This window comes from Myxocyprinus asiaticus, chromosome 49, assembly GCF_019703515.2.
Source record: "Myxocyprinus asiaticus isolate MX2 ecotype Aquarium Trade chromosome 49, UBuf_Myxa_2, whole genome shotgun sequence".
NCBI lineage: Eukaryota > Metazoa > Chordata > Actinopteri > Cypriniformes > Catostomidae > Myxocyprinus > Myxocyprinus asiaticus.
In genome coordinates, this window is record NC_059392.1 from 6,813,639 (window position 1) to 6,830,419 (window position 16,781).

The following is a 16,781-nucleotide window of genomic DNA, read 5'->3' on the forward strand; positions in this document are numbered from 1 at the left end:
GCAGTACAGAACTACATGGCTGCTTAGCCCAGAGCCCAGAGTGTTTCTAATGATTGAGGATCCCTCGAAACCATGCTTGAAACCACAGATTGATGCAAAAATGTACACTTACTGATGGTGAGACTGCAGTCGTGAAAGCTGTAGCCTGGATAACACTGGCATCCCCACTCTACACACTGGCCATTCCCGTTGCAGAAGTTTGGACATCGTAGGGCCTTTGCAATATCCTCCAATGTTCTCAAAACGTCTTGAGAACGTTGAGTCCGGTTCTCCAGCCACTTTCGCTCACATTCATTCTCCAGGAAGGGCACGAGGGCGTCCTCCCAAGCCAGGTCGTCCTTCAGTTGAAGATCGAGGATGCAAAGATCCACAGCTTCTTCCAAGCGCCAGCCAAGAAGACTCTTGCACACTGTGCCCACGGTTGAGTTAGCAAGAGCCAACTGGCAGACCTCCAAAGCTTTGGCAGAAGTAAGGCCACTGGGTGTTGGCCAGGACGGACGGGGAGGTGGGCGACTAGACGAGAGGTGGTCATCTGAAAAGAAGTAGGCGAGACTTTCCAGGTCAGTTTGGCTTAGGGCCTGGAAGGTGTAAACAGGCAGGAATTCAAAGGTCTGTCTCTTGGGTCTACCAACTGAGGTAGGTAAAGGCACCTTAGATTCATTCAAGCGAGAAGTGGAAACGTTAAATAATGAGTCCACTTCTAATTCCTCTACAGTATGCGAAAAGTTCTCAGCCAGGACTTGAGACACCTGAAACTTTGGTTTAACGTCATTGAGATTCTTGGTGAACTCTGGGACTTTAGTTGCCGCCTCTCGTTTATGGACGTTGCGGACCGAGACAGTTTTAGTGGTGTAGTCAGCAGTGACATCATTGAAGGGAAACAGGGACGTGTAATCTGTGTCTTCATGAGATTGGCAGCGGGAAACAGGAGGCGGGTTTAATAGGCCATCGGAGGCGTGCGCTGAATGTTGGGACAGGCTATATCCCTTTTGACAAGCACAGAAATTCAGCCTTATCTCCTCATTCACGGCAGGTGGCGTGCTGTCAAACAGGCTCTCACCAGGCGCGATCCTGACATAGAGAAATAAAACAAAAAATATGACTGTCTTAAATCAGCCTTTGAATTAAGCCCTCAAGCGCCACGTCTGGAGAGGATTTAGAGTTCGAAAAAGGTTACCCCATTAGATTAGAGACGTTCCTTGCGTTTAATTATCATTTGACATTAAAACGAGCAAATGAAGGTTAAATGGTGAAACAAACTCTAATCTGACACTGAACTGCTTTCCAAGTCTCCTAAATACTTCTACAACTTGTTCGGCATCTTTATGAAGTTCCAAACTCAGAACCATATTACAATAACTTATAAGCTCAGTGTAAACTTCTGACGATATATATTTTCAACTTCAAAGTCAATAGAAGAATTACGTTTTATATATTGTGGCTCCAAAGAGTATTTGGACACATAAAGGAATAGTTCACCCAAAATTGAAAATTATGTAATTTATTCACTCTCATGTAGCACCAAATCTCTTTGACTTTCTTATTCGGAACACAAAAGGAGATCTTTTAATGACTACCTTGGTCATTTAAGTATTACCTTGGGGTCAATGTATTTCTACAAGTGAAAATAAGATACAGACTGTGTGAATGAAATGAAATGATATAATAAATCACTCTCACCTCCAGCCCTGAATGAATTCCACTAAGTCATTGTTGCGGTTGCTTGTGCCTGCCGGGTGATTCAGGTCATTGTTGCTGTTCCGGTCAAATAACCCACATAGGCCTTTGGTGCCGTTAAAGTCCTGACTCGGAGCCCTGATGGACAGACTCATTCCCCAATCACTAATGTCTGCTCGAACAAATGCCCCAGAGGCAAATACAATCTGCAGGGGTTAAACAACTTCAACCTCAGTTCACCCATATGTATATCTTAGTTTAATACTAAAATAAAACAAAAATCTTCAAAGTCAGGTCATGCTGACACTTACACATGCCAATTTAAAGCGGGGTACTTCAGGTAAATAAGATAAAGATTTTAGCTATTTAAACTTCTTGAAGATGATGCTTTATTTGCTTTATATATATTATTGTTTAAATTTTGCAACTTGGACCATCATTAAATTAGGTGTCTTTAACTACTATTACTTTTTTGATGCAATGTACTTATTATGAACTTAGATGCTGTTGCACTGTAGTTACATTTAAAGTACCTGCATTTAATTGCACCTAGGGCGGTACGCTTGGTGGACAGTCCTAACTAGGGTCTGTTTTCTTGCGAGATTCTCGACTTCAGAGCACTTTTGATTTTCAGAAACAGAACATGATACCAGCATGTGTTAGAACATGATGCCTAACCTATGAATTTTATAATTACTTTTTAGACTATTGTTGCTTTCACCTAAACCATCCCTTACCCTAACCTCTACCTCAGCCTCAATAGCAGCAAATGTGAATTTTGTTAGAATTTTGCAGAACAGTATACAGTAGTAGTTAAAGTAAAATACATGGTAGTTAAAGACACCAGCAATATTTTTTAAGAAGCATTATAGAAAATCTGGGGTCTGTACCGATTCTGAAATATCATATATTATGTTTACTATTTTATTACTGACCATTTTAATTAATGACTCTCAGAGATTACTACTATTTTACTGTCTGTCCATTCATGTGTAGGATCGGAACTCAAAACTATGCCTATGGATTAATCTATATATTATCACAACATCAATCATGCACTATATGCGCATGTGACTCCAGGATTCAAAATTCTTCAAGTTTCCATGCCAACTGGATGTGAAGTCTTTAGTATCGGTAAATTTAGCCATCACAAAGCATTTCCTAATTTAAACTGTCTCACAATGCGACAATGACAATATCTGCTGCACTGACAGAACGATGGTCTGTGGAGACCAAATGCTTTCACATCCTTGGCAGGGTAAAAAGCTTATTTTACAGACAGATGCGATCTGTGTTTACTTTTCAGAAAAATCAGAAAAGAAATTGCCAATCAGCCCATACTGAAATTGAACTGTATAACTTTTCAGTGAGTAAGGCTGAGATTTTCGGAATTACCATTTAAATGAATATACTGTATGTTTTACATTATCGAATTTATTGAACATATATTGAATCTTCATGAGTTGCTATTGTTTTAGTTTCGGAAGTGAAACACATTGCATCTCATTCACTAATAATTGCGTACTAAGTGCACAAAAAAGGTTCACATGCAAAATTTCAGCCGGATTCATCACAAATTTGAAAACATTTAAGTGCAAATGTATTATTAATTCATGATTTCTTTGCAAAAACATTTGCGCACAGGTTAAACGCACAAATGTGTGCATGCATATAGTTAATAAATGAGACACATTTTTTCTTTGGTTTATTTGATTTGTCAAAATTTTCAGTGCATATTATTCTGTGCATTTCTGCTTATAGCATAGCACATTTCTTAATAATAAAACCTGTACTTATAAGTCATTTTTATTAGTGAACACAGCATTTATGACTTGGAATGTAGCCGTACCGTGATTTTTTTTCCTTGGTGCATCTCGTGGATCTTTATCCGATTGTTTGCGGATGGTCCCAAGGCCTTGATGGACAAGTGGGGACGTGTTTCCTGCAGCTGCCCGTTGCACATGTCAAAGGTCACGACCTCATTACCCTCTCGGGCGGCCATGCCACAGCTACACGCCACGGCGTAGTGTCGGCTCCCACAATCCCACTGCCTGGTGTGGACCTCGAACACACGGTTTGTGCTCTTATAAAGCAAAAATGTGCCAGTCTGTTGGTTTTCGTAACGTCTGGATGGAACAAACAAAACTGTTGTCAGAAATTGTTATTTTTAGTGCAGTCAATTTAAACTGTTAATTTAGTACAATTAATTACTAAAAAATTAACGTAATAACAATAATATTAATGCATTTTACTAGAAACAAACAAACATAAATATGATAAATTTAAAAATAAATCTAATAAAATGTAATACATTTAAATTGAAACCTTGATTTAGTTATTTTGTCTGTTTGTCATGGTGTCATTAAAGATCCAATCTAAAATGGGTTAAACACAATTTTGAATTGTTTTGCTTCAAAGTTGAGTTATTTTATGTTGTCTGTTCTGTTTGCTGTGCTAAAAACGATTTGATGATTAAAACCGATGAAACTCAGAAACCTCTGCGCTCACTCTTTAAATATGACCTTCAAAGACTAGATAGTAGCTGAAAACAACATCTCAGAGGACTACTCAAAATTAATAGCAAAGTAGAGGAGATCCAGGAGGAGAGAGTCTATTCAAAAAGAACTAAAGAGTGAGGGAGAAAGAAAGAGATGCAGTAATTTCATGTGAGCTTTTTAGCCATTACAGTTTCCTTCCACCAAGCGCACATCTTTTACTTTGATGGTGAACGTGTCACTTTGCGGTTATGTCTCTGTACATTGGCATAGCTGTAAACACACATAGCTCAATACAGCAATGTCCTCTCTGTATAGTGTACGTTTAGATCCATATCTATTGTATATATGAGCCATGTGTACCTCTCTACTGGAGGAAAGTATGGCACGGGGCCGGCATTTGTCAAGGACATTTTCCACTAATGAGGACAGATCCCTTATGCTTCCATAAAGATCCCTCCTTCTGAGACAAATTCAAAGAGTATAGAGTCCTCCGACTGATAAATGTGAACCACGCAAACCTGAAATCCAAAGGTCCTTTACGTTTCTGCCTCATTACCTCAAAATGTACCATTTGAACAACTGTCATGTAAAAGTCACACAACTTATGTCAAAATAATCACAGGCAATCTATTACCATTCACAAATGTGTAGTGCACAGTGAATAACAAAATAAAATGTAATAAAGAAGGAAATATTATTTATATAAATATAATATATATATATAATTTTAACTACTGTATATTAAACTATAATTGCAATGTTATAATCCCTACTAGTTCAGGTAATACATATTTTTAATATAATTTTCTAATCCAATATATTTGATATACATATTTCTTATTTCATACAAAAAATAGGTTATTTATTTTGAAAATAAAATATTTTATCTGTATATGCATTTGAACCCTACTAGTTCATGTAAATAAAATATTTTTATTATATTTTATAATCAAATATATTTGATATTCGTATATTTCTCACTTTATTAAAAAGTATATGTTATTCCTTTTATTCCTTATTTATTTTGAAAATAAAATAATATTTTATCTGTATATGCATTTGAACCCTACTAGTTCAAGTAAAGAAAAATATCAAAAAAATATTGAGGTATAATAATTTGTATTATAGTTAACTGTAATTTAATAATCCAATATGTTTTATATACATTTCTTATATAAAATGCTATTCCTTTAACAAAATAATATTTTTATCAGTACTTGCATTCTACTAGTTAAGGTGAAAAAATACAGATTTTTTTATCATTTTATTATTTCATTCTAATTGTATTATTTTTTATTTATATTTCTTATTTTATTAAGAAATATGTGTTATTCCGTTTTAAATAAAAGAATATCAGTATATGCACTGACTAAGATTCGAACCCCTGCCCTTGACATTGTTAGCGTGATGCTTTACTAGTTGAGCGAAAGAAAGAAAGAAAAGAAAGAATTCTGAAAAAATGTGTAAATATTTTACCTGCCATCAAATGTAATGATGTGAGGGTCAGTCAGAGAGTAACAGGTAGCTGTTGGAACATCTTGAACCGTGATCTGTGTGCAGAAAAACATTTGTTAAGTGCAGTTCCAAAAAATGGACGTGACAAAGTCGGCGACCTCAAGCGGTTTAATCGCTGGCAGCATTAACACAACTTTCTGCAGCTTGGTTGTGCAGTTTAAAAGGTAAAGAGTGTGATTTCTGTGCCCCTAGTGGTACTGAACGAAACTGCAACAATAACTGCTTCTGAACAGGATTCCCGAACACTCCAAACATGTCACTATTTGAGCCAGAAATAGATAATCAAAGGGCAATGTTTTGAAAGCGCAACAAATGAAGTCAACCTACCAATGTCTTACATGTAGTGCACATTAAACTGGGATAGGAGAAAGTATTTTAATGTCAAAAAAACTACACACTTCATCGTTAAACAGAGTAGCACAGCTACCACAGGAATAATTTAGCATTGCTATGCTCTCAAAACTTTATCGCAATTTAGAGGCCATTGACGGGGATAAACACTGCATTGTATGGCTGTGACTGCCATAGCCTAATTATAAGGCAGAAAAGTACAGACTCTTCCCATTATTAAAGGGCAGTGAGGGGCTTTTATGTTTACAGACAACACAGATGGTGGTCTGGTGCCGGCGATGACACATTATTCAAGGGGACTGGCAGTCTGTGTGTGTGTTTACGTTTTGTTCCTTCTCAGTTGCCACATTCTTGTCTGTCCTTTTAGTGTCTGGCTTATTAGAGACTCTCCTTGTATTCAGCAGGGGGCAATTATGAGAGTTATAAGTCTGAGTCATGCTATATTTCAAAGTTGGAGGGATACACAATATAACTGTGGCTGGACATGAGTTCCTTCACTGCTACACTGCTGACCAGTGTTGGGGAGTTACTAACTTTTAGCATCGATGCTACTGACTGATGTAAAAATATTTTCTCATATTGCATCTTAATGTGTAGAGACAACTATAAGCAATTTTTTTTAAAATTCAAATTTTTTTTGGAGCATCGCGACCAGCCCAACATAGCAACATTAGCTCAATCAGAGGCGTCAGCTTGGGGTGGGGCTAAATGTTTTTTCTGACCAATACAAAATGGGGGAGTATTCGCAAAACCTGTTTGAATTATTATTTTTTGTAATTTCTTTTGGTGACACTAGTGGCGGAGAAATTACACACTTCATGTTTAACTAAATTTTTTCAGTAGAACGATATTAGTAAAGCTGTTTTCAAAATAGTGTGGCTTTTCTAGTAACAAGCTATGTTTTCTGACGAGAAGCGCTGTAGCGTGACAAAATGCTACATTGCTGTTTTTGTCACATTGTATTGCAAGCACTATATTGTAAATGGCAATAATTAAGGAAGCTCACCTAAAATTTTCTCTGTCTCATATTTAGCGATTATTTTCAGTAAATGGCTTTGTTACACCTTCTCTACGCCAGATGCAAGTGATATTGTGTTGCACCGCAACAGCTTGAGGTGAATGTTCTGAACCGTTTATCTGGCAACAGTAGCGCCAGCGCGTGCAGTACAAAATCAAACTGGACATCCGTTTACTGTCGCGCCGCTCGTGTCTGGTGTAGACAGGGTGTTAGGATAGTTTGTTTAAACAAAATAGTTCAAATAAACAGTACGCAGCATTTTACGTCTTTTTTATAGCGAAATATATTTATACCAAACAACGCAGTTTATCACCATATTTTCGAATTCTTTTCTAGTTTCACTGGTTGTAGATGTACAGTATCTGTTCAAATTTTGTTTAATGATTTCACCCTAATTGAGATTCCCGATAAACATATTATATTGTTTTTTGTTCCCGATAAACACTGCTCTGATTAATATACAGTGACAAGATTAAGTATGTGAACCCTTTGGAATTAGCTGGTTTTCTGCATTAATTGGTCATAAAATGTGATCTCATCTTAAAGTCACAAGTATAGACAAACATGATGGTCCAGGCCCCGAAGCAGAAAAGCAGCCCCAAATCCACCGTACTTCACCACTGGGAAGATGTTTTCATCTTGGTATGTGGTGCCCTTTTTATGTCATACGTAGTGCTGCGTGTTCTTCCCAAACAATTTAACCTTAGTTTTATCAGTCCACAAAAAACAAAACAAAAAAAAAAACAATTCTAGTAGCATTGTGGAGTGTCAAGGTGTTTTTTTTTTGCAAACTTCAGGCACACAGCAATGTTTTTGTTGGAAAACAGCAGCTTCCTTTGTGGTGTCCTGCCATGGATCCCACCATAGCTGTTTACATTTACATTTATTCATTTATCAGACTGTGGTGATGTGGGTGTGGCCGAGCGATGGCTGTGGAGAGCGAAGCCGGAAGAGGAAGAATGGTAAGGATTGACACCTGTGGGAAATTATCTCTAACAGCTGTGCTGTGTTACAGTAAGAGCTAGAGAGGGATAAGAGGGCAGTCCAGACTGCCGTGGAAGAGAGAGAGAGAAGAAGAGGGCTCGCCAGCCCCCGAATTCGCCGGTATATGGTCCTCAGCCAGCTGGACTGCCTCATCCAGTGATGCCAGGCCGGACCCACTCCGCCGTTCCTTTCGGTAGCCGGGCGATGAACTGTTCCAGTACCACCAAATCGAGTACTTCTTCTGCGTCATATTCTTCAGCCAGCAGCCACCTTTGGCAGTTGTCACGGAGCTGTTGGGCGAATGCGAACGGGCGGCCATGCTTGCCAAGCCTCCGCGAGCAGAAGTGTTGCTGATGTTGTTCTGGGCTGCGGCCGACCCGTTGCAGAATGGCCTTCTTCAAGTCATCGTACACAAGGAGGTTGGATGTAGGAAGTTGTTGGGCCACGATTTGGGCTTCCCAGACAACAGCAGCAGTAGGCGGGCTGCCCACTGGGTGTTTGGCCACTTCCATGCTCCAGCCGTCTGCTCAAAGAGCTCAAGGAAAGCCTCCAGGTAGTCCTGAGGTCCCATCATCACGAGTGTGATGTGAGGCACAGCCATAAGTGAGTCCAGGGTCGTGGCTGAAGACCCCTCCCTCTTTTTATGAAGAAGGAAGAGGGAGCCAGATAAACAATAAACAATCCACATAGTCGTTTATTCTCCTCCGCTGGTCTGGACTGCCCTCTTATCCCTCTCCAGCTCTCACTGTAACACAGAACAGCTGCTAGAGATAATTTCCCACAGGTGTCAATCCTTAACGTTCTTCCTCTCCCGGCCTCACTCTCCACAGATGTCGCTCGGCCACACCCACATCACAACACAGACGCTTTTATCCAAAGAGACTTACAAATGAGGAGAACAATAGAAACGATTCATCCAACAAAAGGGGCAACAATATAATAAGTGCTGTAATACAAGTATCACACAGCTTAGAGCAGAACACATAGCAAGGAAATGATTATATTATTATTTTTAAAGAACATGAAGGAAGTGTGTTAGTATGAATGGGTTAGGTGTTCACGGAAAAGATGCGTCTTTAGCTGTTTTTTGAAAGAGTCTAAAGAGACAGCTGCTCAGGTGAAATTAGGCAGATCATTCCACCAGCAGGGAACAGTCAAGGTAAAGGTCTGGGACAGTGATTTTGTGTCTCTATGAGATGGCACCATGAGGCGCCATGCACCTGCAGAACACAGGCTTCTGGAGGGCACATAAGTTTGAAGTAGTGAGTTTAGATAGTGGAGTGCGGAGCTAGTGGTTGTTCAGTAAGCAAGCATCAATGCCTTGAACTTAACGCGAGCAACCATTGGCAGCCAGTGCAATTTGATGAAGACACGTGTGATGTGCGCTCTTTTGGACTCGTTGAAGACCACTCTCGCTGCCACATTCTGGATCAATTGCAGAGGTTTGACAGTACATGCTGAAAGGCCTGCCAGAAAACATTGCAAATAGTCCAGCCTGGATAGAACAAGAGCTCAGAAGAGCTTGTTTAGTGTTTTCCTTATAGTAGACACATGAATAGAGATGTTAAACAGTTCCAATGATTCCTTCAAGTCTTTAGCGGTCACTCTAGGGTTCTTTTTTTACTTCATTGAGCATTCTGCGGTGTGCCCCTTCAGTCATCTTGGCTGGACGGCCACTTATAGGAAGAGTAGCCACAGTACTAAATCATCTCCATTTATAGACAACTGTGGACAGATGAATATTTAAGCTCTTCGAGATAACTTTGTAACCCTTTACAGCTTTTTGCAAAGCAACAATTCTTGATCGTAGGTCTTCGGAGATCTCTTTTTTGTGAGGCATGGTCCACGTCAGAAGGTGACTCTTGTGAAAAACAAACTCAAAGTGTTTAAGTTCTTTTTATAAGTCAAAGTTCTAACCCACACCTCCAATCTCGTTTCATTAATTGGATGCCAGGTTTGCCAACTCCTGATGGTTTTGTTGACGTCATTAGCCTAGGGGTTCGCATACTTTTTTCCAACTTACACTGTTAATGTTTGAATGATGTATTCAATATGTAAGAACAATACAATAATTTGTGTGTTATTAGTTAAAACAGATTCTGTTTTTTTCATTATTGTAACTTGTATGAAGATCAAACCATTTTAAGACAAATTTATACACAAATGCAGACCATTTGTCATCATCAAAGGGTTCATACTTTTTCTTGAAATTGTACATGTATATATATATTATCTAAATAACTACTTACACTATTAACAACTTTTGTAGGATAGCTTGAATGAAGCTTACCTACTTCTAATCATGAGTTTTGAATGCTACAGTTTTCTAAACAGAGCTACAGTTTTTGTAGAATCTGTAGAATTGAGTAATTCATGTGACAGAAGAAATATAAATTGCTTGAAAAATATGCTTAAAATATTCAAAGTTAAAAAATTTATAGTAAACAATCTTGAGATGAATTTTAAACCTTCAGTGCTGGTGGGTTGTAACCTCTCCAGAGGCGAGGACTGCCTTGGGCAGGCTGGGCAGAGAAGAGGCTGACCCGGTTCCCGTCCCGGGTGAAATCGGTAACAGCGGTGACAGTCACGGTACCCTGAGCACAGACGTTATTTTGGCAGGGTTGGGACAGGAGCTCGACGTAGCAGGACGACAGGGCCACATTTGGAACCTTCACAACTACATTGTCTGAGACGAAAAAAAAAAATACTGGATTCAGGCTCAGATTATTGCCAGATCCATCCTTAAATGAAAGTAAATACAAAAAGGCAAAATGCTCTTGAAAAAACTAATAATTTATACAGATGTTGTTTCTTTCAAAGCCTGCAGATCATGACAAGAAAAACATTACTTTGCAAATAATATGTAAAGAAATGTTTCGAAAAATGAAAATATCATCGTTACAAAATCACTAAGTCTACATTAAATTTAAAATCGACCCTATTTACTGTATATGCATTTGTGATCTAACAGTATGTTAACAAATCATCAGTACATGCTTTTATAAAAGAATAAAAAAATAAGATGTAAAAACTTGCTCTGCTTCTGAAACAGTTTTCCTTGGCATCCTCTTTTTTGATGCTTAATATTCACATTACAGAAGTGAAATGGGTGGTAAATGTTGTTGCATGTTGACTTTAATAAACTGAATTTTAAAAAGAATATTTATCAACACTGTTTAGAATATCAAAAATGCCCTGAAATGGAAACAATTTAGCCAATAAAAAAAAAAAATAATAATAATAATAATAATAATAATAATAATAATATTAAGGCTCTGATTGCAAAAAACACGTTTCCTTATCTAATAAAGTTGAGCATAACATCAACTGTATTTGAAGCTTGACGAAGCATGAGTACACACCTGAATCATGTATACTGAGAGCAAGAGATACTTTGCAACGGCGGTTGTGCTCGTATCCGTGGCAGGGAATTGGGACTGTGCTGTGTAGTGCCAAAATGTGCTTTTTAGCATCTTCGCGGATGTTGAGAACATCTGGAACAAACTGCAGAAAAAGTGTTAGCCGTAACCAATGTAAATCAAATATAACAAACTGTACAGCTCTGTTAGACATGAACATTATGCAACATAATATTTGCAATGTTGTAACATTTATGTATGTGGTAATTAGAGCTTCAGGCATTGTGTATTATGCATGAGCCATCATAATTATCAAGAATTAGATGTAATCGGATTTACCTTGATTCCTGCGAAAAACCCAGCGCTCTCTTTTGAAGTCGATGGGGAGCTGGATGAGTTTAACAGGAAGCTGGATACACTGCAGGAAAACTGTCAATCAAATCAGATTGTTATGAAAATCATGCTGATTGACGCCACAAGGGGTAAATACTGGCAAAACTAAAACTACAAATATCAATAATAAGAGCAGGCAACACAGCCTTCAACAGACATTCTACAGCTTGTACGCGCAAATTCAGCCGGACTGAGCACAACAGAATGCAGATTTCTCGAGATGCCTTTTTCAAAGTTTCAAACTACATTTAACTTCATACATCATCCCATAAAGGAAGGAAGGGAGGAAGGATGGATGGATGGATAGAACAGTGGATGATTGAACAGATGGATAAATAGATACAGTATATGGATGGATTGATGGATAGATGGATCAGTAGATACCTGTAGAAAAATGGATGGATGGATGGATGGATGGATGATTCCAAGGCTTATAATGCCATATATGGCTTTGGAATGATTTCTGTGTCTGTTCTCTTTTAATTGTACTGCCAGTTATGGTGTTTAAAAAGTGTGTGTGTGTGTGTGTGTGTGTGTGTTTGACCAAGCCCAGCTGTGACACATGCCTAAGGCACAACCTAAACCAGACCTGTTCTGTTTCTCTTTCAAACTGGGACCTCCATGACATACAGTACTAACACATGGATTTTAAATACCTCAGGTAGTAAAGCATGACTCAAATTCTAGGTCTTCACAGTCTTCAAACTGCTTTGTGAATCACATCAAAATTAACAAATCAGAATAATATCATCCAAGAGTCAGACAAACTAATCGATAAAACTACACATGTTTCCTCCTCCAATGCATCTATCTGTAGAACATGTTATTTATGGTTTGTATATACTCATGGCCTCAATTTGACCTTTCTTATTTCATGACCTTACTCTTACTTCCGCTAAAACCATTTTGAACTCATGCAAAAGGTCAAAGGGCAAAATGACTAAAGGCACATGTTTCCATTCTTGGACTGAGAAGAAGTGAGTTTGAAGGGTGTCTGCAGCACATTACCTAAGAGGGGTAAAAAAAAGCAATATCCGGGAGGTGCCCCATTTTGAAATATTTCATGATCTCACATACTTCTATCACTGTCAACACACCATTATACAGTAGATATAGTTAAAACTGTCCTGCAGTCATTTACTGCATTGTAAGAAAAAAAAAAAAAACATGCAAATGATTGTTTGATTTTAGTTCATTTTAAATAAAACAGTGTCCTAACTAGGCATGAGGCAAAAGGTTTACAGCATCAGCATTTTTTATATCAAGAGAAAAACTCAGTTCAGACCAAACACGTTCTTGCCCTGAAAAAGGCTAGATGCATGCAACATTCACCGATCAGCCACAACATTAAAACCACCTAAACCACCATCAACAAGGCTTTTCCATCCACAGAACTGCCGCTCACTGGATGTTTTTTTGTTTTTGGCACCAATCAGAGTAAATTCTAGAGACTGTTGTGCATGAAAATTCCAGGAGATCAGCAGTTATAGAAATACTCAAACCAGCCCATCTGGCACCAACAATCATCCATACAATTATCTAATCAGCCAATCGTGTGGCAGCAGTGCAGTGCATAAAGTCATGCAGATATGGGTCAGGAGCTTCAGTTAATGTTCACAACAACCATCAGAATGGGGGTAAAATGTGATCTCAGTGATTTGGATCATGGCATTATTGTTGGTGCCAGATGGGCTGGTTTGAGTATTTCTGTAACTGCTGATCTCCTGGGATTTTCACGCACAACGGTCTCTAGAATTTACTCCAAAAAACAAAAAACAAAACAAAAAACATCCAGCGAGTGGCAGTTCTGTGGACAGAAATGCCTTGTTGATGAGAGAGGTCAACGGAGAATAGCCAGATTGGTCTACAGAGTCTACAGTAACTCAGATAACCGCTCCGTACAATTGTGGTGAGAAAAATAGCATCTCAGAATGCTATTCTGAGATGCGGGTTGGCGCTGTTTTGACGGCATGAGGGGGACCTACGCAATATTAGGCAGGTGGTTTTCATGTTGTGGCTGATCGGTGTATATAACAGAATGCATGCATCTCGAGTTCTTTTTACCTTGAGATGCATCTAAAACGTGGTTAAAACATTCAGATGCTTAAAAACAGCGAGACGTGGTGCAACGGTTAAAGACATGTTTACATTGAAAAACAACTGAAAAATAGCACAGACGGGTGTAAAAAATGCTCCAACGTTCTACAGTCTTTTTACCATTTCTCCTAGCCTGAAGTGAACTCCATCCATCTCCACCAGTGAATATAGCCGAGTCGTTGTGTCTCGTCTGATCTCCACCTTCATGGTGTTGGAAGAATATCGGGCCCACACAACCAGGTACCCCACTGGCGAAGTGGCCTTTACCCCAGCATAGGAGCATCGGAGGTGGACACTGCTGCCCACCAACTCTGGGGTCACCACTGGTTTTGAGGGAAGTGAGGGGACATTTGCTTAAAAAAAAAAAAAAAAAAAAAAAAAGGATATAAGATTAAAAAACAAACGTAAGTGATCAGAATTGAAAATAGAGTAAGGACTGTGGTGCATCTTACAATCTTACCTTTACATACCCCATTAACTTCTGTTTCACCAGGTGGGCAGGACTTAGACGTGTACTGTGAAATAACTGACAAAACACAAAACAATCACAAAACAAAAACAAAACATGGAACAAAATTAAACAAAACATGAAACAAAACAATAAACAGAACAGAAAAAAAAAAAAACATGGAACAAAATGAAACCACACAGAAAACAAAGCAAAACACAAAACAATCAAAATGAAAAAAAAAAAAAAAAGAAACAAAAAATAAACAAAAATCAAAGCAAAAGAGAACAAAACAAACAAAACAAAACAAAACAAAATAAAAAACCCCAAAGAAAATGAAATTAAACAGAACAACAAAACATAGAACCAAAACAAAACAAGCTTAAATTAAGTCTTTAACACTTTCAGTTCAGCCATACACTTCAAAGCTTTTGTAATATGACTTACATTCTTTTTTTTATATATATATATTCTCATTTATTCATTCCTCCATTAATTCCAAAAGATCAGTCCCATGATCTTATGTGTGAGTAACTGAATATTTTGATAGGTCACAGATAACATTGTGGAATTCATTAGCTTTGCAGGATATGGCAGTTTAAACAATACATGGTTCTTTGGAAGTAATGCTGACTTTCTTTCCTCGCCAAAACTCCAAAACCCAAACAATTTTCTTCTTGCTGCAGCTGCCATGGAAATGTCATAAATCTGTGAAATATTGCTACATGAATGTGGTAATCTGATTCATCCCCCCCCGCAGATCTTCAGTCACTAGACATCGATCCGAAACTAACCCAAATACTTGAGCACACAGTTGATGAGACAGTCGTTTATATGGATCTAGGAGATGTTTGAGAAAGTGAAAGAGGAAACGTGGCCAGAGAAGGAGAAATATTGATCAGAGAGTGGCATTAGACCCACACTACAAATGAGAAAGCATTTCTTTCAGTTCACTGGACTGTTGAGTAGGGGACATCTATCGATGCTCTATTACTGTAAATGAGCCAAAAATAAACACTTCACCTTGTTTCTTGGAACAAGTCTCACTTGTTTTTCACTCTGTTAGGTTATGTTCATTATAAAATGCACTAAAGAAGCTAATAGTAAACTGCATTTCCTCTTTGTCTCAATCAATAGGAAAGTTGTAATGTTAAAATGTCCCTTCTTCATAGCTCAGAAGACATAGTGCTTAATTATTTTTCATTTAAGAATTCATGTTTTTCTCTGCTGCCTAGGAAAAATGTTTGGAATACTACAGAGATTTGTGATTTTTCTGTCCTGTGAGAAACATTTTAAAAGTTTGTGCTTTTAAATATATATATATATATATATATATATATATATATATATATATATATATATATATATATATATATATATTATTTTTTTATTTATTTATTTTTACTTTGAAAAATATGTTTGAAAACTTTTATTTTAATGCAAGGAATTTCATGTTTTAACATGTAGCTAGGTGTTGCTAGTCTGTTACTAGCATGTTTTAACATGTAGCGATGGTGTTGCTAGTATGTTTCAAACATGTTACATAGGCGTTCCTATCATGTTTTAGCATGTAGCTAGATGTTGCTAGCATTTTAATAGCATGTAGATAGGCATTGCTAACATGTTTTAGCAAGTAGCTTGGCATTGCTAGTATGTTTTAGCATGTTGCTAGCGTGTTTTCCTTTACGAAAATCGTGAGTTCATCGCAAACTTGCTGCAAACTTGTGAAAATAACGTGACAATAACGAGCTTTCAATTTTTGTAAGAGTTCACATGCAGCTAGGTGTTGTTAGCATGTTGCTAGCATGTTTCCAGCAGGTTTTAGCATGTAGGTAGGCATTGATAGCATGTTTTAGCATGTCACTCGGTGTTGTTAGCATTGCTAGCATACGCTTGGTTATTGCCAAAGCTCTGTTGAATTTGTTCTAAATTATTAGACCTTTGTGGCTCCATTGAACTTAATGAATGTGGGTATATTAGCTACAACGTGATGTAGCGCTGCCTCGGATGCCTGTTTGAAACCAGTTTCCAGAGGTACCTTCGTACACAAACGCTGTCTGTTTAGTGTTATTGACTGATAGATCAGTGAGGCAACAAGGTAGCTACCTTTGGTTTCGGATGCAGCCATAGTTATACAATTTTGTATTGAAAGTGGAGTGCATCTAGTGTTTGCAAATCAAATACCATGAAAATGTGTGTCAAGTTAAATACCTTCAGCACAGTAACCCATGCAACCTTGTGTTGGCTGTAGGTAGTACAACAGGAACTCTCCACAGTTGCGGACAGATATTGGGATCCGGAAAAGGCAGCAGTCTTTGGTGCTTCCATGGAAGAACTGCCACGTGGCACAAGCTGAAAGCTGCTTGACCTCACCAGGCCTCGGCAAAGAGCTGTCTTTAAGAGACAACCATACCGGAGCCTGCGTCCCACAGCGGTTCATC

The 16,781-nt window shown here is 38.2% G+C and overlaps 1 protein-coding gene across 1 annotated transcript in view; it reads right to left on the reverse strand.

The window, feature by feature from the left end:
* LOC127437999 (von Willebrand factor D and EGF domain-containing protein-like) overlaps positions 1-16,781 on the reverse strand; it is an 86,649-nt gene that overhangs the window by 55,895 nt on the left and 13,973 nt on the right. Inside the window, exons 3-12 of the mRNA XM_051693206.1 lie at positions 16,552-16,780; positions 14,353-14,418; positions 14,013-14,245; positions 11,742-11,831; positions 11,406-11,547; positions 10,512-10,729; positions 5,652-5,725; positions 3,527-3,803; positions 1,681-1,883; positions 113-1,071 (exon numbers count right to left, since the gene is read on the reverse strand). Coding sequence (XP_051549166.1) covers positions 113-1,071; positions 1,681-1,883; positions 3,527-3,803; positions 5,652-5,725; positions 10,512-10,729; positions 11,406-11,547; positions 11,742-11,831; positions 14,013-14,245; positions 14,353-14,418; positions 16,552-16,780 — 2,491 coding nt within the window. The remainder of the gene's footprint in view (positions 1-112; positions 1,072-1,680; positions 1,884-3,526; positions 3,804-5,651; positions 5,726-10,511; positions 10,730-11,405; positions 11,548-11,741; positions 11,832-14,012; positions 14,246-14,352; positions 14,419-16,551; position 16,781) is intronic.